This window comes from Lathyrus oleraceus, chromosome 5, assembly GCF_024323335.1.
Source record: "Lathyrus oleraceus cultivar Zhongwan6 chromosome 5, CAAS_Psat_ZW6_1.0, whole genome shotgun sequence".
Lineage (NCBI taxonomy): Eukaryota > Viridiplantae > Streptophyta > Magnoliopsida > Fabales > Fabaceae > Lathyrus > Lathyrus oleraceus.
In genome coordinates, this window is record NC_066583.1 from 313,146,833 (window position 1) to 313,172,752 (window position 25,920).

Below are 25,920 nucleotides of genomic sequence, written 5' to 3' on the forward strand. Positions count from 1 at the left end.
TGAATATTAAATTTTTTTAAAAATCATTTTGAAGTTATTTCAAATAACTATTCATAATTATTTTTAAAATATAATTTAAAAATTGATCTTCAATAATACATGTTTATGTTATAAAATATCAAAATCAATCTTTTAATTTAAAAAAAAAATGAATATAATTTTTTTTTAATATTTTAAAAACTATTTTATAAAATCTATTTTTTAAAATACAAAAAAAAATATTATTTTTAAAGCTGAAACAAAAAATTCATTTTTTTTAAAGCTGAAAGATGCCCATAATGACGGAAGATAAATCCTTCTTGGATATATAGTAAAATAGAAAAGAACAATCGGACACCCAAAATCCAAAATAAAAATGTTCTCTAACAAAGCAAACATAAGTTAAGTTATAAGTGAGACCAAGTTGATTTTTTTATGGACACATCATATCATCTACAAAAACAGCATTTGAACAAGAATTGAAAACTGGAGAACACCTCACATTTAATAGCAAAAACGTAAGAATGTAAAATTAAACTTCGAATGAATTTGGGATAACTATATGAACATTGGTGTCGTACTAATTGTTAAACCTAGATGCCTAAAATATATACAATTTTAAATTAAATGACAAAATGGACTGCTACAAAAGTTAAATAAAAAAGGACAACGAGTAGAGTAGCAAATAGAATTCATATGCTGGGCTAAACAAATGAAGCCATTCAGAATAACCAATAGTATGACTAACTCCCATTTAAGTAGGGGATTTTAACGGTCATTTTGGATGCATCAGAACGAAGAGTAGGACTTGCCCTGAACGAACTTCTTGCCGATTCCAGTGCTCTGGAAGTTTGAAGAGCCATCTCAGCATGTAGTTGTAAACACGTCATGGCCATCTATAGTAAAACAGAAGACATTTAAGTATTTATCCATATGACTTGTTCTTATCTTAGAATTTCACACTTGGCTATTTGTACTCTACTCTAGTGCCATGCAACCAAACCCACTCCTACCATGATATGCATTTAAGCTACTATAGCTATATTTTTAACCAGTGCATAAAAAAGTTAAATAGTAGCAGAGATAATTGAAAAGCTTGTATGAAAAGCGAGATTAGATTTGAAGCTTCAAATTTTCTTTTCTTACCGTATAGCATTCTTTATCTGTGTCTGAATCAGCTACATCAAGGGCCCATGTGCGAATCCATTCAAGGCCATTGGAAATTTCAACATTTCCTTCCAGTAAGGCAGATGATACGTAGGCGGGATGAAGGGCAACCAATACGCATGCAGCTGCAAAAAGGACGGCTTTTCTCACATATGCTTCCTGGTGACGGCATACCTCTCTGCATGAGTTAAAATGTAAAAAACGACATGTTTTACTGCATTAGTAGACTAGCCACACAAAAAGTGCCAACAGGAAACATAAACCCAATAAAACGCCAAACTCTCAATTCTATCACCACACACATAGACACGTTTTTCTGGGTGATAGTGAGGTTTTTGATAGTGTCAACCCTAATAGAGTAGAGTTTTCAATTAAATAGACAACTAATGTCTTGACCAATACCTGGATCTCAACATATCCAGAAGGGAAGGAGCCAGCACAGACGCTTCTGGATGCATGGCTGCAGATTTCATACAAACCCCAAGCATATAAATGAGTTTCCCCAAGACAATAAAATCCCTACCAAGAAGGTCAACACCGTGTCTTTTTTTATCATAACCCTCCATGGCAGGAAGCATGAACGCAGCAGCGTACATGGGAAACTTGTTATGAGAATACTCCATCAGATCTTGTTCGGAAGCAGGCGATTTCAGGCTCCAACGTCGTGTTTTCCCTTTCTTGACCTGATAAGGTTTTGAGGGTAGTTCCCTCTCATAGCTGTTTGACCAATTCAAAAAAGTGCCAGTACCTGAAATCTCTTTCCAGGAACCAGCTCCAGGAGTCCCTGTGCTACTAGGCAAGAACCAAGGCCGGGTATCTGAAACAACTGATACAAGAGAACTAGTCTTGTGTTTAGGTTTCGTGATTTTTGATTCAGCAAGCTCCTGAGCTGCTTCTGTCATGACATCCAGTATCATTATGCGTTGACTAATATCTACATTAGGTGAATACAAAAGATTGTGCAGTGTGTCCAGTGACTCGAATGGACTCGTAACTGCCAAGGCAATTAATGCTCTCTGCCGTTTGTCTTCCGTAGATTCTTCTTCGCCTTCTAAAGCTATATCACAGCAACGGACCTGAACAAGAGTTCTTGTAAGATCCCTTGCAGCATGTTTTAGTTCATCTGGGGAGGCTCTTATGAGCTTTTCCACCACATCAAGAGCTCTTTCCACCTGCAACAAAAGTAAAAAATTTACAAAGCATCAAAGTTTTAGCAAAAAAGAAGGATATCAAGAAACTTGTGCCAAAGGCAAGAAGCATCAGGCCGGTCAGGACCCTTAAGTTGTAGCGATTGTCAGAAAATTTAATTAATAATAGAAAATTAAACTTTTAGCATGGCACAACATATCACATTTTGTGTAGACAAGACAGATAATCAAAATGCAACTACAAGGTGCTATGATAAGAAAAAGACAAACCCCATCAGCATCGTCGGATTTCCTAAGAGCCGCAACTACATCTGACAACTGTGAAAGTTTTCTTTTCAAATCTGAGTCATCATCTGACAAATCATACGGCTGTAAAGATGAATCACTTGAGGAATATGAGTTCTCACTAGCACTATCATCACCATCATCCTCGTCATTAATATCTAACTCAAGATTTAGAGATACTGGATCAACAATCTCATCTGGATCAAGCACATTAAAGTCCAATAATTTCTTTTTGCCCTTTAAACTAATGTCTTTCTCTTTATTGGGAAGGGAATCGGATTCCCTCTCTGAACCTGAAATTGTAGATATATCTGTTTCCTCAACACCATTTTTTCTAGAATTTGAGGCCGTTAGTGTCCCTTTCTTGAGGTCGGTGAATCCAAATGTCCAATCTATGGTCTCCCCATTGCAGCTATCATCAAGGTATAAAGGATTTTTTGGATCAATAATCTTAGAGAATGCCAAAGCAATGCTGCTAGCCATTTTTCGAACTAAATGATTAGGACTCTCCAACCTACCTGAAACAATTACACAAAAAAAGAGAAGATTATGAATGCTGACTACTGATCTGCAAGAAGGTATAGTGACCCACTGATTATCAGATTTATAAGACTGCTGAGGGTGAGTGAGATAAATAAGATTGACCCTCAGACCGGCGATGAAAAAGGATTTCATCAAAGCAGTCACATTCTTAATATAAATTACTCTAACCTTACAATATGATATTTTATTGGCGAGTATAAAACACAATGACCAAAATCCAATGGCATGGCTTGTTAGAAACTATGAAGTTATATTTATATTATATATAGTTAAAAAAAGAAGAGCAGAATAGAATGATATTTTCTTATTGGAATTTATTATGTGGGAACTGAAACCTCTTGAAAAACCAAGGCCACCGAGGAAAGGTCCTTAATCAGAAGCATATAATTCGGTGGAAATCAACTTCGCTTATACAGCAAAAAATTGCTAACTGGATAGTACGAAACTGTAAGCTTGAGAGCAACAACCATCATAGGTCATATGCTCTAAATAACAACTAATTTGATAGATCTGACATATTTTAGTCAACTGAAAGCAAGACCATAGGAAATAATGCAGAAAGTTCAAGAGGGGCCGTTTGTCTATTTGGAAGGCCCCGGGGCTTAAGAGATATGATATAAGCAAGAGTGGAGCTAGGGTATTAACTCAATGGGTGCCATATAAACAAACATGAGTGACTTAAAGAAATTACAATTTTGCATTAATAAAATATCCAAGTTTCTTCATGAATATGTAGCATATGCAAGAACAGTTCCAACTGAAATTTTTCTTTCAGGTAAAATAAGACACTAATGTTATAGTAGTATGAAAAATGTAGAAAGAATATTCTTAGAATTTGAGTTGGGCTTAACTCAACCTTACAAAACCATCTTGTAAGGTGAGGAATACCCTCACTTATAAACATATATTTCTAGGCCATATCCTTTCCAATATATCCTTTCCAATGGGAGACTCTTAACAAATATCATCACTATAAAAAGAAATTTAGCATAATTTAAAGCAATAGTTTTCTTTCCATTCATGAAGGTATTTTAAGGATTTGAAATTTGTTTTAGTTTGTCTTACATGGTTCATTTCTCCACTAAAAATACTCTAGTTGATTTTAAATTTATAAGTTATAAGCTCTAGAACCTTACTTCACCATTTAAACTTTTATCTCCACTTTTATCATCTGATTTTAGTGTCAAGACTCAATAGTATCATAGTATGTGAGTAAGGCAGCCGTTTAGTGTTAATGGCCAAAATCATAACAATAACTTAAATAATAGAAAATCCTGCAACTTGAAGACAACCGAGAAAAACTCAAAGAGCTTTGTGATTGCTATATGTAACTTGATCTATTTAGAGTGGGAGAAGAAACGGTGGGAAAAGGTAAGAGACTCGGTGATAGCGTACAACTACAAGCACTTGTCTAAGAGTGGAAAAAAAAAGAGAAAAATAATATGTAATATACCCATAAGTTGTTTTCAACATATTTTTATAACCTCCATGATAGCTTGTAGAAACAACTTGTGCATAAGCTTTGATACAGTAAGTCCTTATTGAATGAGCGCTTAGTTAAGTTGTTTACCCATGTTCACTAGGAGTGGACAATAATAGTTCGTATCTCACATAATCCGTGTTGCTATCCTTATTATTATTATAAAGACGTGCATGATCAAGTAAGTGATAATTACCACTAACTCCTTGAAGAATCAAATGTGTGGCCTCCTTCATTCCATCCAATTCCTCCTTAGACATTGTCTCTAGAGAAAGGCCAAGAGCAGCAGTTATATCTGACATAAATATAGGAAAATAATATGTATCATGGGTAAAAAAGATGGCATCAATCTGGCAAATGCTAAGTCGAGGAAGGAAAGCATGTGAGATTGTTATAGTCATAATGCAGCAATGAACATCAAATAGGAAGGGGGTTGCTCGGGTGAACCATAGCATGGCAGTAAGGCTACACACATTTGAGTGTTTGACCCAACCCCACATCCCACAATAATGATGAATGCCTCATGCACCATGCAGTCCTTTTAAACTCACATCCGGAAATTATAATATATCCTTCAATTCCCGCATGTTTTTCAATACACCAGCATGATGAAAAAGGATACAAGCCTGTTGTTCAATAGGAGCTGTTTGCACAAATTCTTTCTTAGACCATGTTGCCAGTAGACGTTGGACAGTCTTCAAAAGACCTGGGCGATTTTGTCCTGGTAAAGAGGTGCTAGGTGGGCATTCACAAACAGCAAATTGAAGGATCCATTTCAGGCAACTAACAGGGAATACCTTCCAGAGCAGGAATTTGTCAACAAACATGGACCTGGGAGAAGCGATAAAATATTGCAAGACAAAATGGTGTAATGTAAGCATATATCTATATTAACACTGGTATAAGATATATCATTAAAATTCCATAAATGTAAGACAAAAAATAGATTAAAAAACTGCTTGTGATGGTGCTATAATCTAAGGTGTGTGTATCATAGCGCAATGGCCTAATGTCAACAACAAATTACAATAACCAACAAAGCAAGGGGCTACGGAGTACAGAAACAAAAGTAAAACACAATTCAAGGATGAACATAGAACATTGTTGGCAACACTTTTTTTGGCACGTGTTCCAGACTCACTTCATACATTTTTTTAGATCTTCAAATAAAAGTAGTTTTGATACACAAACAAAGAGATTGTCAATAAATTAAATAAATGAGTCATGTTCAAGTATGGTAAAATCAGTTCCTTTAAAACTTTCTATTACATAGTGACACAGCACTACAATGGGATAGTTTTACTTGCCAAGTACCTCAAACAAGAAGCTACACCTTCATCGTGCACTTTTTGAAGAATATGTTTGCATCAATTATTTTAATCTAATCCATGATATCCAGAACACAAGTTGTTCTTATTATACATTATTTTATTGCAACATTTATACTTTGTAGTCTGTTCAGATTGCAGGAGGAAAAACATGGGCATGCTGGTGGAAGGAAAGATGAGTAATTGCCAATTTGCTAGTGAAGAGTAAATCTGTCGTGAAAGCTCAAAAAAAATTAAATCAACGTTTTTCACATCACTTTTCAGTCCATGCAACAAAATCGTCAGTTTTCTTCTCAAACCAAAATGGAGGATTAGTTCAAGATGACCTGTGAATAAAGGCAACACTAACCAATACTTTCACTCACCTGACAGAAGCCTGAAGCCTGAAAATCCTATGGAAAAACAGCCACAGAACCCAATATGCTTGTACATCATTTGCTTGTTGACTTGCTAGCTTATGCAAAATCTGTTCGGAGATTCTTTCTGTGATATAAGGATCCCTAATTGATTCCATCATTCTCAACCAAAACATAGTTTCTGGTTTTGACTCAAGCACTTCCTCAGTAATAGAACTGTTACTTGATGATAAGCAGGTGTTGATAAGCCTTAGAACACGGGGTACTAATTCACTTGATAGAAGATCTACAAGAAAATGGATTCAATCAGGAAACAACAATGGCATAGGATAATAAGAGTCACCACTGCAGATCACCAAGTCAATTAATATTTTTAATTAAGCATAGGATAAGAGTCAAAACAGAACCTAATGCTTGCTGTTTCCCAAACAAGTGTTCTATATATAATAGAGAGAAAGTACTAGTAGATCTTTATTCCAACCGGATAATTCAAAAATCAAGTAAACAAGGAGGAGGTACTTAAACACAATTACCTAGTGAGCTCTGTCATCTTGCTTTCACTGTCTTATTTTTGAAGTTTTATATATGAAACAATGAAAAGAATAACAGTTGTTTTCATTTTTTGTTGTACAATATTTTGAGTATAGGAAACAAAGTGAAAGCAAGGTGACGTTTTGTAACTAAAATTGAAAACAGCAAATGGAAATAGAAACCAAACAAGAAATTATTTATTAAGAAGCCTCTATAATTCAAGTAATGTTTATGATAAATTCTGCTTTCAAAACCCTGCATCCAACATTCAAGAACCATCTAGAAGTGTTGCTTAAAAGGGATTCACATTAGTATGAAACTCTATCAAATATGTAGGAACCCAAGAATTGAACACCAAGGAAAGAACACATTTATTAAGAAATAGGAAAGAAATTTCTCCTACAAGCGTTTCCCCTTTGCGACAGAGTTGCTACTCTATTCACCTAGGTTGTCAGTAGTGCCCCATAGTGCTGCTATAGTGGCATAGCATGGCGGTGTGACCCCTCACCGCTACGCTATTGACAAAGTCTTTGTATGAGTTGAAACAATCACTACAAGCATGGTTTGAAAGATTTAGCAAAGTGTTGCAATAATTTAGGATGACCCGTTGTGAATCATGTTAAGAGTCCCACATCGGACAATCTATGGCCTGAACATGTGTTTATAAGTGGGAGCAATCCTCACCTTACAAGCCGGTTTTAGCCGGTTTTGTAAGGTTGAGTTAAGTCTAACCACACGTTCTTAAGATGGTATCAGAGTCTCGTTTAAGATTCATGGGGCCACCCACCATTGGGCGTGAGAGGGGATGTTAAGAGCCCCATGGCATGAACATGTGTTTATAAGTGGGGGCAATCCTCACCTTAAAAGCCGGTTTTATCCGATTTTATAGGGTTGAGTTAAGCCCAACGACACATTCTTAAGAAATCAGATCACTCTATTTTCACCCAATGATCCTTATCAAACAACTATATTTATCCCGTAGTTTTGTTAACGACATTGTGATTACAACATGTGTTGACAGTGAGGGTATCAAGGCTTTAAAACAACATTTATTTCAGAACTTTCAGAGTAAGGACTCGGGTCCTCTTCGTAACTTCCTTAAGAATGAGATAGCTCAATCAAAGTTAGGCATTGTTATCTTGCAAAGGAAGTATGTTTTTGATATTTTGGAGGAAACAAGTCTTACAGGTTGCCATGACTAGACCCGATATATCTTTTCTAGTCAGTGTAGTACGTCAGTTCATCAACTCTTCATGTGACAACCATCGGGATGTTGTTATTCGAATCACTAAGTACATCAAAGAGTCACCTCAAAAGGGGCTTGTTTTTTGTCATAGAGGCAATATTGATATCATTAGATATTAAGATGTTGATTTGGGAAGAGATGCAAGTGATAGATGGTCTACATCGGATTATTGTGTTTTTATTTGTGATGATTTTATCTGATGTAAGAGCAAGTACAAATGTTGAGTATCAAGTACAAATGTTGAGTATCAAGCCATGGCCTCTGATACATGAGAGTTCTTATGGTTAAAGCATTTACCACTGGAACTTCATTTTTTGTAAAATCCGTCCTATGGAACGTCTGTGCAATAATCAATCGACTTTGCACCTCTCCTCCAATCCAATTTTTCATGAGAGGCAGAGTTATTAATAGCGGATAGCGGAGCGGCCGACCCAAAAAATGGGATGGCGGAATAGCGGATAGCGGGATAAGTTTTGTTGACATTTTAGAATTGATTATTTTTTAGACTAAATATATAAATAATCTATACAAATATATTATTTTGGGTGAACATTAAAAAGAATATTAAATTAGCAACACAAAATTTTTATAAAAATTAAATTAATAAAATAAAAATAGATTAAAGACTTAATTATTTGTTCTGATATATGTTATTGTTGATATTTGTAAATATAATATTAAGAATATTTGTAAATCGAATAATCTCACATCGACTATATCATGTAATTAGTTATAATCTCTCTATATATAATAAAGTCTCCGTAATGCTTTTCAAGACACACGGTTTATTCAAATGTCTCTTAGTCTCTTGTATTTCAACATGGTAACTAGAGTCTGCTAAGAGGCAATTCTTTCTTCGCCGTGCTTTACCCGGTAGACCCACTGTCTTCCGGTGAGAATTTTTTTTTGCAAACCGTGTCATCACTCGGGTTTGCTTCTCACTTTTCAAAATTCTCCGGTAACCTACCAGCAGAAGCGCCTCTTCCGATCCAGCTGTTCCCCACTTTTCATCGGCAGAAGCCTCCGCACGTGACAACAGGTCCGACAGCCGATCCCGACAATTTCTCCACCGCTCCAATCTCCGACAATTTCTCCACCGCTCCAATCTCCATAGGCCAATTGTTTCAGATCCGATACTCATGGCTACTCCTCATAACTTTACGCCAAACTACGATGATTTCCTCAGGTGGTAATTCATCTGCTTGTCTCTCTTGATCATCTTCTCTTGGATCTTGGGTCCTTGATTCTGTTGCGTCTGATCATGTTAACGGTAATAAAAATCTTTTCTCTTCCCTCTCTACATCCGGTTTCTTACCTACTATAACTTTTGCCAATGGTTCTCAAACCCGATCCGAAGGGATTGGTACTGTTCGAATTTTACCTTCTCTCTCGGTTACTTCTGTCCTCTATGTACCTAATTGTCCATTTAATTTACTTTCAGTCAGTCGTTTAACTCGTTCTCTTGATTGTAGTGTCACCTTCACTAATAATAATGTTACCCTGCAAGATCGGAGTTCGGGACGGACGATTGGTGTCGGATGTGAGTCTCAAGGCCTTTATTACCTCTCAGTGTCATCTCAGACATGCTCAGCCAAAGATTCTCCACTCACTATCCATGCTCAGTTAGGTCATCCCAGTCTTTCCAAACTACATAAGTTAGTGTCAAATTTATCGAAAGTATCTAATTTACATTGTGATTCGTGTAAGCTAGGGAAACACACTCGTGGTCAGTTTCCCAATCGAGTCAATAAACGAGTTTCATCCCCTTTTGCTTTAGTTCACACCGATGTTTGGGGTCCCTCACGTACTGTCTCTACTCTTGAGTCTAGGTATTTTGTCACCTTTATTGATGATTTTTCACGTTGCACGTGGTTATTCTTAATGAAGAATAGATCTGAATTATTTTTTATTTTTGAACAATTCTATCAAGAAATAAGAACTCAATTCGGTGTGTCTATCCGTACCTTAAGAAGTGACAATGCCCGTGAATATTTATCCCAACAATTTCAGAATTTCATGTCACGCAATGGTATTCTCCATCAAACATCTTGCCCTCACACACCTCAACAAAACGGGGTAGCCGAACGCAAAAATCGGCATCTTGTAGAAACCACTCGGATCCTACTTCTCCATGGTAATGTTCCACTTCGGTTTTGGGGGGATGTTGTGCTAACGGCATGTTATCTTATAAAGCGTATGCCCTCATTTGTCCTTAACAATAAAATCCCTCGTTCAATCCTTTTTCCCAATTCCCCACTTCACCCAATTCCTCCCCGAGTCTTCGGGTCCACATGTTTTGTACACAATCTCTCTCCTGGTCTTGATAAACTCTCAGCTCGATCACTAAAGTGTGTCTTTCTTGGTTATCATCGATCCCAAAAAGGTTATTGTTGTTATTCACATACTCTACAACGATACCTAGTATTGGCCGATGTTACCTTCTTCGAGTCGGTTTCATATTTCGAGTCCAGTCACGTAACTCCAGAACCCATTCAAGAAAGTACTCACACACCTTTTCCAGCAGTTATTAATGTCCCGCCTACCATTATCCCTCATCAGTCTAGGGCTCCTAACCCACCCACTTCTCGACCACTTCAAACATATCAGCGTCGTCACCCAACGCCTGTCGCCCCTGTCCCTGAGGTCATACCTGTCCCTGAGGTCATACCTGTCCATGAGGTCATTGCAGACTCTCCTTCTACGCCTCCTCCATCACCGGATATGATCCTGCAACCTGAGTCCGATCTTCCGATTGCCCTTCGAAAAGGTATACGTCAAACACGAAATCCTTCTCCACATTATATTGATTTATGTTATCATCGTCTTTCCCCTTTGCAGTATACTTGTTTGTCTTCTTTGACACTGTTTCTATTCCTAAAACTCCATGTGAAGCATTGTCTCACCCTGAGTGGAGGCAAGCAATGATTGATGAAATGTGTGCTCTTCAAAGCAGTGGTACCTGGGAACTGGTTCCTCTACCCCATGGGAAATCTTTAGTAGGTTGTCGTTGACTTTATACAGTGAAGGTTGGTCCAGATGATAAGATTGATCGATTTAAAGCTCGCTTGGTAGCTAAAGGATATGCTCAGATTTTTGGATTGGATTATAGTGATACATTCTCGCCTGTAGTCAAGATGGCATCTGTTAGACTTCTAGCCATTGCAGCCATTCGACATTGGCCTCTTCATCAACTTGACATCAAAAATGCTTTTTTACATGGTGATCTTGAAAAGGAAGTATCTATGGAGCAACCACCTGGATTTGTTCCTCAGGGGGAGTCATCAAATATGGTGTGTAGGTTACACAGGTCTCTTTATGGTCTTAAGCAATCTCCGAGAGTTTGGTTCAGCAGACTCAGCACTGTAGTACAACAGTTTGGTATGGTCCGTAGTGAAGCTGACCATTCTATTTTTTATCGTCACTCAGCCCAAGGGTGTATTTATCTTATTGTGTATGTAGATGATATTGTCATAACTGGTAGTGATCAGCAGGGTATACTCCAGTTAAAGCAACATCTCTCAAATCAATTTCAGACAAAAGATCTTGGTAAACTTCGTTATTTCTTGGTATTGAGGTAGCCCAATCTATAGATGGTTTGGTGATTTCTCAACGGAAATATACTATGGATATTTTGGAAGAAACAGGTTTGTTGAATGCTAAACCAGCTGATACTCCTATGGATCCAGGTGTCAAACTATTATCCAATCAGGGGGAGTCTCTATCTGACTCAGGAAGGTATAGAAGATTGATTGGAAAGTTGAATTATCTCACAGTCACTCATCCAGACATTTCTTTTGCAGTTAGTGTGGTAAATCAGTTCTTAAACTCCCCTTGTCAGGAACACATGGATGCTGTTATCCGGATTCTGAGATACATCAAACGTGCTCCAGGAAAAGGTCTAGTGTATGAAAATAAAGGACATACTCAGATAGTAGGATACTCCGATGCTGATTGGGCAGGGTCACCCATTGATAGACGATCCACCTCTGGGTATTGTGTACTTGTCGGAGGAAACCTTATATCCTGGAAAAGTAAGAAACAAAACGTGGTTGCAAGATCAAGCGCCGAGGCAGAGTATAAGGCCATGGCAATGGCAACATGTGAACTTATTTGGTTAAAACAGTTGCTCAAGGAACTTCAAATTGAAGAAGCAAGACCAATGACACTTATTTGTGATAATCAAGCCGCATTGCACATTGGTTCAAATCCAGTCTTCCATAAGAGGACCAAACATATTGAGATAGACTGTCATTTCGTCAGAGAGAAAATCGAATCAGGTGACATCGTCACAAACTTTGTCAACTCTAATGATCAATTGGCAGACGTGTTTACAAAATCTCTATGAAACCCCAGAACTAATTATATATGTAACAAGCTTGATGTATTTGACTTATGTGCTCAAGTTTGAGGGGGAGTGTTGATATTTGTAAATATAATATTAAGAATATTTGTATATCGAATAGTCCCACATCGACTATATCATGTAATTAGTTATAATCTCTCTATATATAATAAAGTATCCGTAGTGCTTTTCAAGACACACGGTTTATTCAAATGTCTCTTAGTCTCTTGTATTTCAACGGTTATTATTATTTTCATTATTAAATGTCATTATATTTATTAAGTTTAATATTATTATATTTATTAAGTTTTATTAACATATTATAAACTAAAGGGTTAACATGCCTTCTTTTAACATATTACTCTAAGGACCATTTCAGTTATTTATTCAGTCAAAAAAGCCTTTTTATTCTTCACCAATCCATTTGGTTACACACTCAAATAAAACCTTATCCACTACCTTTCTTCTCCGCTGCATCTGCAAAACAACCGCATCTGCAAAACAACCAGAGAAATGCAGTCGAAGAGAAAAAAATAACAAAAGTGGATAAACCTCTCCACCCAGGGTGCGAACCGCGACCCGCGTTTGCGGAGATCTCGGACGCGTTTTCAAACGGCGCTCCGCCACCCTCTTCTCGCGCGGCTGGTGGCCGCTTCGTCCGGACCGCCCGGGATCGCGCCTTTTGCGGCCGCGATCGATAACTCTGATGAGAAGACACAGTATATAAAAGTCGAATGTCACATTCTTAGAGAGAAGATTATCTCCGAGATCATCAAAACCTCCTTTGTCAATTCCAAAGATCAACTTGTTGACATCATTACTAAATCTCTTCGAAGTCCTCGAATTACTTACATATGTGACAAAATAGATGCATATGATGTCTATGCACCACCTTGAAGGAGAGTATTGAGATATTGTATTTATAATTAGTCTCTGTTAGGATATTATTCTATTGTATTAATTTAATCATTCCTTTCTTAGTTCACCTTTCCCTCCCATAATTAGTGGATATATATATATATATATATATATATATATATATATATATATATATATATATATATATATATATGGGGTTCAACTTACTACAAGAGTAAGTTTTTTTAACCTACTCCAAATCATAGCCTTTAAATTGAATCTAATATAATGGTTAACATTTTCATTTAATTGTAATTAATATTTTTACTCAATTAACCATTCGATTAGATAGATATTCCCCTTACATAATAATATAAAATAATATAAGAAATTCAGCTTCAAGTAAGTCTATTGGACACCATTCACTTGTTGATTGAAACTTGGGAGGTTACTTTGGGTTCTTCCTAAGCCAGCTGACATCACATTATGTCCAAGGAAACTACATATGACCTCCAACCCACCAAATAATATCTTTACTATTCACGTGAATATTCATGATGTTCAGCGGTTTAATAGGTTAAAAACTTACAGTGGTCTTAACCATTTCCCACTGCACTTAATTATTACATAACATTCAAAAACTGGACAAACTGGGTACTGACTGATGTTAACTTGACATTGATTCACAAAGAATCAATTTACTTCTGTCATACAGCTCACCGACAGATGTTGCAGATAAGAAACTAAAACGCCTCGAGCAAACTATAACATGTGAGTATGTAACATTTACTTCTTCCACAAACTACGAAGGGTATGACTAGTGGCAAAATGTGTTTTTTTTCCTTCATTATATACAATATTCCAACATATTGATTGGTATTGAAGACTTATTTCTATATATGGAGTTTGGTTTAGCTGAAGACAAAGTTTACATGAAGCAAAACCGATCTATTTCACATAGGCTAATGGTTAATTCAAAGCAATTTAATAATACTAGCTAATATATGCAGTTGGAAAACCTGTTCCCGTGTCTGAAAATTTCTAGTTACCAGCAGAACCACGGCGACAAATGCGAGAAAACATTTCCCCTATGAATAATAGTGCACCATTTTTGTCCATTTCATCTGAGGTGTCTATCTTTTCTAGCAAAATCACCTCCCTCTCCTCTTCAAGCGAGAGTACTTGGACAATAACCTGCCTGAAGAATACACTGAATAGGCTTGGTGAAGAAAAAACGTGAAGTTTGTATGGAGAAACTCAATAACACAATAATATAAACAGGATAAATCCTCCCAACAACAGAGATCTTAATCAAGTAAGAAAACTGCATAACCATGTCAAATATGGAACCAATATAGAATCAAAACCATGTCTAATATGGAACCAATATAGAATCAAAACCAAGGGAATAAAAGGATACTGTGATGACAATGAAGTCAGGGAGTTCATTCTAGCTTTGTCAGGAATAGATACGACAATTTGTGCCATCCTAGATATATCTGGCTTCATCCGCTCATCAGTAAAACCTTTTGATGTAAAAGGACCACCAAACTCTCTTGCTATCTGAAGAACTCCATTATTTTCAAGCAGGCACAGTACAAGCAACCTGTCAAAAATATTAAAATCTGAAACTTATTCTCAATGTTATATTAATTTGGACTGTTACACTGCACCACATTAAGCCCACGCACATTGATAACCAGCATTAGAGTAAATGATAATCAAGGAAGATAAAACTGCAATTAAGTGATAGTACAATATGAACATTGATATCATACCTTTCGGTATTTGAGATAACAACATTAATATCAAGATCATCACTCCTATTCTGCTGGAGAAAAGGAACCAATATTTGCAACACCTCAGTGACAAATCCGTGAACAAAGAAAACATCATAAACATATTTCTGTGCCAAAAAGGGGAAACAAGCCAGCCAGTTGGAAGCAACATCTGCAAGGAGTTGCATTCCATATGAGAAAAACAAGGAAAAGTTAAAAAAAAAATGCAATAATATTTTGAGCAAATAATTAGGATTAGGTTAAAAATAAATTACTACCAAGTAACAAGAACCTAGCGAGAGTAGAAAAAGCAGGTCCATGATAAAATACATGCCACCAATCATCTCGTTCCTTCGAAGAAGGAACCTTCACGGAAAAAAACTGAACAAAACACAAGAAGAAACATGGAATTATGAAGCTGAAAGTAATTAAATAAAACTAAAAATTGCAAGAAATGAACGAACACAAACCTGTTCTCTGTAACTCTCATCGATACTACCTGCAACAAAAAAAATCAAATTCTTCGTTCCTAGGGTAAAATCAACGCACAAGCAATAGCATTGGGTTAAAAAACACGTAGTGTGAGAGTGAACCTGAGAGAAGATTAGCGTCGGTAGGGAAAAGAAGGGCGGCGATGGAGTGAAGCGAAGAAATGACTTGATCAACTTGATTCGCGTTCTTTATAGCTGAAATCACTTCGGCAACTTTGCTAACCACTGAATCTTCCAATTCGTTTTTCTCCATTGTTTTCCGAACGGGAACTTCTTCTTTTTTCTTCTCCATAGCAACCAAAACCAATTACAGTTTTTTTTTCTTTTCAGTTTGGTTCTCACCGAATTCCCTTCGTAAGCTCCGAGAGAGTCATGGACTTGTGCCAGATATTTGTTTTAATTTAATTAATTAATTCGGTATCAATATTTAAATTTGAATATTTATATGATAATTTGAATATTTATATGATAAAAATGTGACTTATAAATCAAACATTTTTATGTTATAACGTAAATTAGGTGTTAGTTTATTTTAAAAATTTAATAGATATAAGTATAAAAAGATTTACATTGTCGATTCATCATCATCCGTTTGCATTATTTTATAGATTTTTAAAATAAAAGTCAAACTTATGTTAATATCTAACGCTTAAGATTAACTCACGGTATAAAATCTTTTTACACTGTCAATGTATTTTAATTAAATCTTTGATATAAATCGAAAATCTAAGAATAATATTTGGATTGATGAAATGGAATTATATGGAATGGAATGAAATAAATTTAAATTTTATTGTTTTGATTAATTAAAAATAGGTGGAATGGAACGGAATTAGATGTAATGCATTACATCTCATTCCATCATTTTTTGGATCCTTCAATTTGGACGGAATGATAAAATTGATATCTTCTTTCATAAAATAGATAAACAATGGAATGGTATTTTTATTTCATTTCGCTTTGTTTCGCTCCGTCCGTTTTTTCTGATCCAAATATAGCCTAAAGATATTTTTCGATAAATTTTTATATGGGTTTGACTTCGGTTCATGCCAATTAATCTCTTATTTTATATTTTAAATAATAGTAGTTTTATCTTATGTTATACTTTTTTTATTAGATATATGATTTAGTTATATAAGTTATGAGTTACTTGAATTCTTGTAATTGACTAGACAATCACGGACAGAGTCATAAATTTTGAGTTGTGGGTCAATATAAATATAACATTTCATTTTCAAAAATATAAATATAAATTATAATTATTCTCTACGATTGTTCATGTTCTGAAAATGTTAATGATTTTCTTATTTTCAACATCAACAAAAATATCTCTCTCAGTGTAAGTAACTAAACAATCATTTAACCAATCATCACCCGTGCGATTTCGCATTCGATTCTTGATAATATTAATAGCAGAGAAAGTTCTTTCAGCTGTTGCAATTGTCACCAATAATATCAGAGATAATTTTAAAAGCAAATATATCAACGGGTACACAACATGTTTTTTGGTCTTTACGAGCTTGATAGAATGATCACCAATTCCCTCTAATTTTGAAAGTTCACTGTCAGAACATACATCTAAGAAATAGTTTTCAAGTTGACAATCTAGTGACAATAATTCAACTTGAAAAAACTCTGAAAGATAAAATTGAGTTAAACGAATCAACCTCTCTTTATCCAATGCAGAAAATGAATCTCTTGGACTTAAACAAGCTACACAAATGAGCAACTCAGTATTCACTTATGTAAAACGATTGTTCAACTCTTGAAGTTGTCGATCAATCACTTCATAAAACAATCCAACTTGAAAATGATGTAAATTAGATACTTTCTCCATTTTTCTATTTGACTTTTTTTGTGTCGGTTGAAAAGTGTCATCCATATCTGGAATGTCAATATCATCATGCTCACAAATATAATGAAACATCATTCAACAAAGAATCGTAATCATTATCTCTTATAGCTTGTAGCCTTATTTTGGACATTTTTACTAACTTCGTAGCATTTACAATATCTTGATGACTTCTTTGTAATAAATGAGATAAATCATGTGTAAATTCCTAAAACTATTTTCATCAAGTGCAAGATGAAAATAAATTCAAAAGATTGCATATAATTCATCAGCATTAGTGTTTCACCTTTTTTTTATTTAAATATGTTCCATCTTCCTCAACCATTTTTAACACATCAATCATACAAGAGAATAGAGAAACTATACTAAGTAATGTACCATAATGTGAGCTACATCTTGTTTCCCCCGCCTTCTTAATTGTCATTTTTTTATTCAAGTCACGCCCACTAGAGATTTCTCCATGTTCTGATGCTTGTTTCACTTTTGTAGCTTTACTCTCACGAAGAATATCTCGGCGCTTACATGATGCTCCAACAACATTATACAAATTAGCAACCAAATTAAAAAATAAAGCAATTTTATAATGCTTTTTTACTAATATACAAAAGCTAATTGGAGTTGTTGGGCAAAACAATGAATAAAAAATGCAGAACAATACTCTTTTAAAATCAAGCTTTTTAGACCATTATATTCACCCTGCATATTACTTGCTCCTTCATAGTCTTGTCCACGTATCCTTGACAAACTTAATCCATATTTTGCAAATAATGACTCCAAACCCGATTTTAATGTTAGAGCACTAGTATTTGAAACATGAACAACACCAAGAAAATCCTCAATAACTTTTCCTTCATTATTTACATAACGTATAACCACAACCATTTGCTCATTCACTAAGATATCACAAGATTCATCAATTAAAATAACAAATAAATCATCTCCAAGATCGTCCAGTATAACTTGAGTAGTAACCGTTGCAACAGCTTTAACAATATCCTTTTGAATATCAGGAGATGTTAAGTTAAGATTTCCACGACAATTTTTCCAAACTTTATAAATATCTTCATTATGGTTAACAAGAAAATTCATAAGTTCAAGAAAATTCCCCTTATTTATTGATGAAATTGACTCATCATTACCACGAAAAGTTAAACCTTGTGCTAATAAATATCGAATGCAATCAATTATACATGTCAAATGAATTCGATAGTCCTCTTTAATTTAATTGGATTGTTTACATAAGACATCTTCAATGTGTTGTTTTTGTTTCATTAGAGCTTGACAAGTTCTCCATGTTTGATTATGAGAGTTATTTACATCTCCAAGATGAACTCGAAACCTTTCACTTTTTTTTTCAATTTGTAAAGTTTTCCATTATAAAGGCATCACCGCAACCTTTATGTTCTTCAAGATGTGACCTCATAAGATAACAACATAAACAATATGCAGCATCCTCACTTTGATTATATTCCAACCAACTATCATATTTTAAATATCAATCCGAATTAAATTTATGAAAGGTATCTCTAAATTTTCTTTATGGAAAAATAACTTTTTTTTGGCTGACAAGGACCCTTTTGCAAATAATATTGTCGCACCTCAAAAAAATGAGAACACGACTTAGCGAAGCGCAATCGCACGCTCGCATAATGGACTAAACAGAGTCGTCACCGAACTTTATTTATTCCTAAAAAGGAAAGGGGAAATATCTATAAAACCCAAGAAAGAACGACAATGATTATGGTCGTCGCAACCAAATCAAGGTTCGGGAGTCGATTACGCAAGGGGAAGGTATTAGCACCCCTCACATTCGTTGTACTCAACGGGAACCATTATGTTAATTGTGCGCGTTAGTGTTAGCTTGAAATGTTAGGCTTCTCAAGATATTAGGTGGGAAATAAAGATAGGATCAAAAGAAAAGAGAAGATGTTTTTAGATTTTTGCAATAAAGGGGACTAAACCTAAGTTTTTTATTAATGGGCCTGACAAGATTTTACAATCCTGCTCCTACGTATCTCAATAGAGAACTCAAGGCTTACGTAGTTTTGGAAAGAAAATGTTTGTTTGTTGGTCAATTTTAGCAAAATCTATATTGTATTAATCGACAAAAACATTGTATTACCCAAAACAGATGAGGAGCGGACGTATACCACACATCGAATGGATTTACAAATCAACATTCGGAAAAACGTCACTTATCTCAACTCAACAATTATGGCCGAAGTATTGCTTTACATCACCTTAAGACAATGTGTCTTTCGTTTATGAAAAGGTTTTTAAAGATCAATCACACAGCGGCGAAGAAAAGAGTTTGATTGGTTGAATGTATTTTTGGACTTGAAAGACGAATATTTATGACTTGCAAGCTCTTACAACTTGAGTCTAATACTAGGGACTACGTCTGGACCTTTCACCCAGGTAATATTTTTCTTTCAATTTTATTGAGAAAAGACATTTGAATATTTATAAATATTTTGAAGAGAAGAAAAATACATATGGCTTACAAGCTCTTAGAACTTGGGTCTAATATTCGAGATTACGACTGGATATTTCATCCAGGTAATCTTTTTCTTCAAATTCACTTATGGAAATGATTTGAATATTGGAGCTTTTTGGGGAGAAGACGAATACATAGGGCTTACAAGCTCTTACAACTTGGGCCTAATATTCGGGATTACGACTGGATATTTCATCCAGGGTAATCTTTTTCTTCAGATTTTATTGAGAAAAGAAGTTTTAATATTACGTTTGATTTGAGAAAATCACTTGATGTTTGATCAAGATTTGATTCGTACGGATAATTCATGATTTGAGAATGGTGATATTTTGAAAACTAACTTGATATTGATCAAGTGTTTATTCTTGTTTGAAAGGTTGATTTTATTTTTATTTATTATTTAATTAGTTAATCAAACAATACATTTAATAATTAATTAATTAAAACTATAATCAACTGTTCAATTAAAAATCTAATTAATTTATTAACTACTAATTTAAATAATTAAATTAAACAAAAATAAATAATAAAAAGAAATAACCAAAAGGGATGCATGCATGAATTAGGAGTGCAAACATCAATATTGAATTGGGTTCAAGAGACCCAAAGCAAATTAGATCCTAATCTTACAAAAATTCTACAATAATAATAATAATAATAATAATAATAATAATAATAATAATAATAATAGAATTTAATTGATAATAATAATAATAACAATAATAAAAATAATATAAATAAGGATTTAAAAAAAGAAGAAAGAAATAAAAAACTAGTTAACAAAACAATGACAGTAAAGTTGGAGAAAAGAGAGAACATTGTTTCTCAAAAATTTAAAAAGGTTCCCTATTACACGTTGACATGTAACAAAGAATTTAAGTTTTTTTTTATAAAACAAAAATTCTCTCTCTCTCACTTTATTACTCTCTCTACTACAACATTTTAATAACTTTTTTTCTAAATCCACGTACAAAACAAACAAAAATCTCCTCTCTTACTTGTCTTAAAACACAAATATAAAAGACCTACTCTTTTCCTCTCAAAACATAGCAAACAAAATAAAACAAATAAATCAAACATAAATCAAACACATTCTTAGATCCGGAAATAAAATTAATAGACAACAACACATCACAAAAAGAAATTAAAGGAAGATATACCGAAACGGAAACAACGACGGTGACAACAAGGTTGTTGCGAACGACGGATGTACATGGTGGAGTAGGGTGGTCGAGTGAATGTCATTATTGGCGTAGATTTTGTTGAATGGTTACGTGGTTTGGTTTCATAGTATATACACAGTATGAGGAGCTTCTTTTTGGTTTTATATGGAATCTTGAAGTGTGAGGTGTGAGGAGTTTAAGGCTTGTTATGGCTAGAGAATCAGTTGATTTTTATGTAGTGTTGTTGGTGAAGTTTATGATGAAGGATTTTGTAGAATGTTTTGTGAAAGTTTCTTTTTTATGTGAGTTTGAGAATATAGAGATTAATGTTTATGTATGGAGATGGAAGAATAAGAATATGGTTAATGATGGTGGTGTTTAGAAGTAGTATGAAGTTTTGGTGAAGGAGTTATGTGTGTAGTTTTGGAGTTTTTGCTTGAAATGCCCCATTTTTCAAAATTTAATCCCAATATACCCCCTTTTGAAAAAAAATTCTCAGTCTACCCCCTTTTGTAGTTGGGCCTCGTCACTTGATCTGACGAGGGGGTGCTGAAAGATATTTTGCCTCATAGGCTCGGCAAATGGAATGACGAGGGAGTGGGCGAATTTTTTCTTCTTCAATGGCTCGTCACTTCAAGTGACGAGCATGTACAGGCATTCCTTTTTTTTTGTTTTTATTTTAAATAGTATTTAATTAATATTAATAATAATTAATTAATAGGAAGTGTAAATAGAATACTAAATTTATTAAATACTAATAATTGTTAATAATAATAATTAATATAATTGTTTTTTAGACTGAATTTTTTTAATGACTGAAATTTATTAAATTTATAATTTTTTTGTCAAGTCGTTTAATGACTGAAATTTATTCTTTTAGAAGTGAATAACATGATTATCTAAATTTAATTTCGGTCTTATTTTTAACATAAAAGACAACTTTTATGGAAAATAATAATATGATTGCTAATATATTTTTAATTAAATTATTATCGGAGATGATTTTGAAATAAATACATTAAATGTGTCTAAATTTGTTGATATTTATTTATTTAAGATAAAAAAAATTATTATTTTTTGCTTATAATAAAGTTGAAGGGAATAATAATTAATGGTTATTTAAATTAAATTTAAATGTATATTATCTAAATAATCAAATTTTAATAAAAGTTAATTAATTATTTGAGCTCATTTACTCAATTAAATAAAATATAAATAATTATAAGATATAAATTTTAAAACATTGGTTGATATGCCTCCACATAAATCAAAATATCACATCTCTTAATTTTCCAAAACTTTATCTTAGAATCATTTATATTTTATTTAATCAAGCAAATGAGCTCAAATAATTAATTAGTTCTAATTATAAGCTAATTGTTTGAAGAATACAAATTTGAGTTTAAATTAAATAATCATTAATTATTATTTATTTAATTTTTCATGAAACTTTAGATTGCACTCCTTTGAAAATCAGATCATTACAATAAAAAAAATATTTCTTTTTTTTATCTTTTTCTAATTATGATAATCCATTTTTATTTTTTCTATAAGCTACTTATTTAACTTAATTGAGTGTAAGAATCCCAAATAATCCATAATTTTCTTGTAAATCACATTATTTATTTCCTTTTTTATGATATTTTCATTAAAAATTTGATATTTGAAAGTTTTGACATATCCTAATGTTTAAAAACTATTTTAAAAGTCAAATATGCTAACATTACATCATATTCAATGAATTAAAAAAAGTTGATCTAACTTATTAAAAAACTAATACTTAAATTAACATTATAACTTATAAGAAATAAACAAATGGAAAAAAAACTAAGTTAAATACAATGTTTTAAAAGTGGGAGAAAGGGATGAATCAATGGAGTCTCTATTTTAAAGTTTAATTGACACAATCAATTAAATTTAAAAACATTTTATTAAATGATTAAATAAATACATAAATAAATTACTAATATTAAATTAAATTTTATACATAAATTATAAATTATTAATCCATTATAAATTTAATATAACAAAATCAATAAAATTAATAATACAATAATAACACAAAAACTATGTAGATTTATGTGGAGGCATATCAATCAATGTTTTTAAAACCTATATTAAAAATCAAATCTGCTAATATTTACATCATAATTCAATGGATTCAAGTTGTTCTAACTTATTAATAATACAAAAATTAAAACTATAAATAAAAAAAAGAGTTTTGATATTACAAACATTTACACAAGAATAAAAAAATTGTTGATAAAGATTAAATTTTCCTTTTGTGTTGGCCAAACATAGCACATAACATTAATTAATTATTATTAATATTAATTAAATACTATTTAAAATAAAAACAAAAAAAGGAATGCCTGCACATGCTCGTCACTTGAAGTGACGAGCCATTGAAGAAAAAAAAATTCGCCCACTCCCTCGTCATTCCATTTGCCGAGCCCATGAGGCAAAATATCTTTCAGCATCCCCTCGTCAGATCAAGTGACGAGGCCCAACTACAAAAGGGGGTAGACTGGGAATTTTTTTTCAAAAGGGGGTATATTGGGATTAAATTTTGAAAAATGGGGCATTTCAAGCAAAAACTCGTAGTTTTGAAGAAGGATGGTAATTGATGAATGAGAGAGATGGAGTTGTTGTTCTACTGATTTTTTGAATGGAGTCTTGTGCATATGGAGAGAGAGTAAATGGATTGTTTAGTTTTTGTTCTTTTTACTGTACGCAGGAAAATGAAGATCATTTGTGGGTTCTTTTTGTGAATTCCCCAAAAAAATGAGAGGGACTATTGATGGTCATGGGATGCGCCGCTCCTATGGGTTTTGGATTTCTTTTACTCTCACTAGCTAATGAAATAATATATAGTGCATACTAGGGTTCTCTAATATTTTCAGAATTCCACAAATGCCCCTTTAAACTATTATTTAGTAACAACATGAATTAAAACAAATTAACCAAAATAAATTTCAAACAAAATTAAATAATAAAAATAAAATTAAAATGAAACTATAAAAAAATCATATTTATTTTTCATGAACTTGTTGACAAAAAGATAAAAATATATGGACTCAAAATGAGTAAAAGTTGGACGCAAAAGTGCTCGAAAAATTAAAATGAAGGCACCAAAATGATCGGTGCGAAATAAATTTATTGGAAAAATACAACGTTTCTTTTAATTTTGAAATAAATTTTGACTGGTTAAACAGACTCGAGCTGATCAAAAAGTGGCCAAAAAATTAGCTGAAAAATAAATCGAGCATACCAGATTGAACTACGTGAAACGTAGATTAATAAAACTGATGTTTGGAAGCTTGATTTTAAAAAAAATTCGTCCACTGATTTGACGCACATCCGTCGATTAATTCAACCGATTTGCCTGTAGATCTGAAAAACTTATTTCGACTGATATTTTAGGCACTATGCGGTATGGAATGCATGGTTTGCTATGTAGAGATGTGACAACTATGATGAATGTATAGAATCCGTGATTTAGGGTCAAAATCAGGGTGTGACAATTGCCCCTATTTAAATATCTTCAACAAGAGAATATGAAGTAGGGAACTTTTCATATGATCATAGTGGAAGATAGTTAAATACTAAGAAGACCCGGATTTTGATCCTGAATCCCTATGACATGATATGATATGATATGATATGCGCTGATGCAAGACTCTCTCCTTTTTTATTTTGATCTGCTAGGGATATGATCAGACATAAGATAAACCCTGGCAGGATGCTTTATGATGGATGCAGAATGAAATAAAGATCTATGGAGAATGATGTAGACATATAGTAAAGGTGACCCACATAAAATAAAAAATGAGAGTAGAAATTCACTAGATATAACAATCCTACTAGAGGAAAGACAACTGGGAAATATGCACAGAGATTTTACCAACAGGTTCATGCATGACCCGACAAAGCCGAAATATTCAAAGAGTGTTCAATTAACAGGTTCATACATGACCTGACATCATTAGGGAACATACAAAGAATGTTTGAACAACTGGTTCAAACATTGATCTGATGACAACCTGAATATATAGGAAAGTTTAGTCAACAAGTTCATACATGACCTAACAACACTGGAAAAAAAATCAAAGAATCCCATCAATAGGTTCATACATGACCTGATCATTGGAATATTCAAAGAGTTTCAATAACAGGTTCAAACATGACCTGATAATGTTGGGGGATATCAAAAGGTTCCATCAACAAGTTCAAACATGACCTGACAATACTAAAAACCATACAAAGAAAGTTCCATCAACAGGCTCATACGTGAGCTAACAACATTGGAAAATTCAAAGCATTTCAACAACAAGTTCACACATGACCTGACAATGCTAGAAAATCAAGGATAGTTTAATCAATAGGTTCATACACGACCTCAATATTAGGATATTTAAAAAAGTTTCACTCATAGGTTCAGACATGACCTGACAACACTTGGGAAAAAAATCAAAGGGAATTTTATCAACATGTTCATACATGACCTGACGACACTGGAAAATTGAAAGAAAATATATCCATAGGTTCATGCATGACCTGACAATTCTGGAGGTTTCATAGAGATTTTAACAACAGGTTCATATGTGACCTGACAACACTAGAAAACCCAAAGAAAACTTCAACAACAAGTTCATACATGACCTGACAATATTGGAAAACATATAAAGTGAGTTTCATCAACAGGTTCATTCATGACCTGACACTTTAAAATACATCTGACAGTTCTGGAGATTTCTCACAAGAAATTCATCCGATCAAAGATTTTGAAGATTTCTAACAGGAAATTTATGCAAAACTAAGATAAGCAGAAGTCTTCTTAAAAGTAGATCATCCACGCAAAAGGCTACGATGATTC

At 33.6% G+C, this 25,920-nt stretch overlaps 1 protein-coding gene and 1 pseudogene across 1 annotated transcript; both read right to left on the reverse strand.

Annotated features, from left to right (window-relative positions):
* Positions 1-504: 504 nt before the first annotated feature.
* LOC127084253 (uncharacterized) lies at positions 505-15,928 on the reverse strand. The gene is made up of 13 exons (XM_051024677.1): positions 15,635-15,928; positions 15,512-15,540; positions 15,320-15,422; positions 15,042-15,213; positions 14,684-14,869; positions 14,313-14,473; positions 6,296-6,572; positions 5,225-5,433; positions 4,799-4,897; positions 2,565-3,097; positions 1,549-2,318; positions 1,126-1,324; positions 505-875 (listed from the first exon to the last, which is right to left on the reverse strand). The coding sequence occupies exons 1-13, from the start codon at positions 15,822-15,824 to the stop codon at positions 723-725; spliced, it is 3,081 nt and encodes a 1,026-aa protein (XP_050880634.1). The 5' UTR covers positions 15,825-15,928; the 3' UTR covers positions 505-722.
* An 880-nt stretch (positions 15,929-16,808) lies between these two features.
* LOC127080391 (uncharacterized) lies at positions 16,809-25,623 on the reverse strand (annotated as a pseudogene).
* Between the last annotated feature and the right edge of the window lie 297 nt (positions 25,624-25,920).

Bases quoted from the DNA above. Each gene is read 5' to 3' on its own strand.
- LOC127084253 (XM_051024677.1), bottom strand. From the start codon at position 15,824: ATGGAGAAGAAAAAAGAAGAAGTTCCCGTTCGGAAAACAATGGAGAAA. The intron at 14,870-15,041 runs GTATGATATCAA...TATTTTTGACAG, and splicing joins GTTATCTCAAATACCGAAAG to GTTGCTTGTACTGTGCCTGC. The intron at 5,434-6,295 runs GTGAGTGAAAGT...CGCTTCTCCCAG, and splicing joins AGGCTTCAGGCTTCTGTCAG to GTCCATGTTTGTTGACAAAT.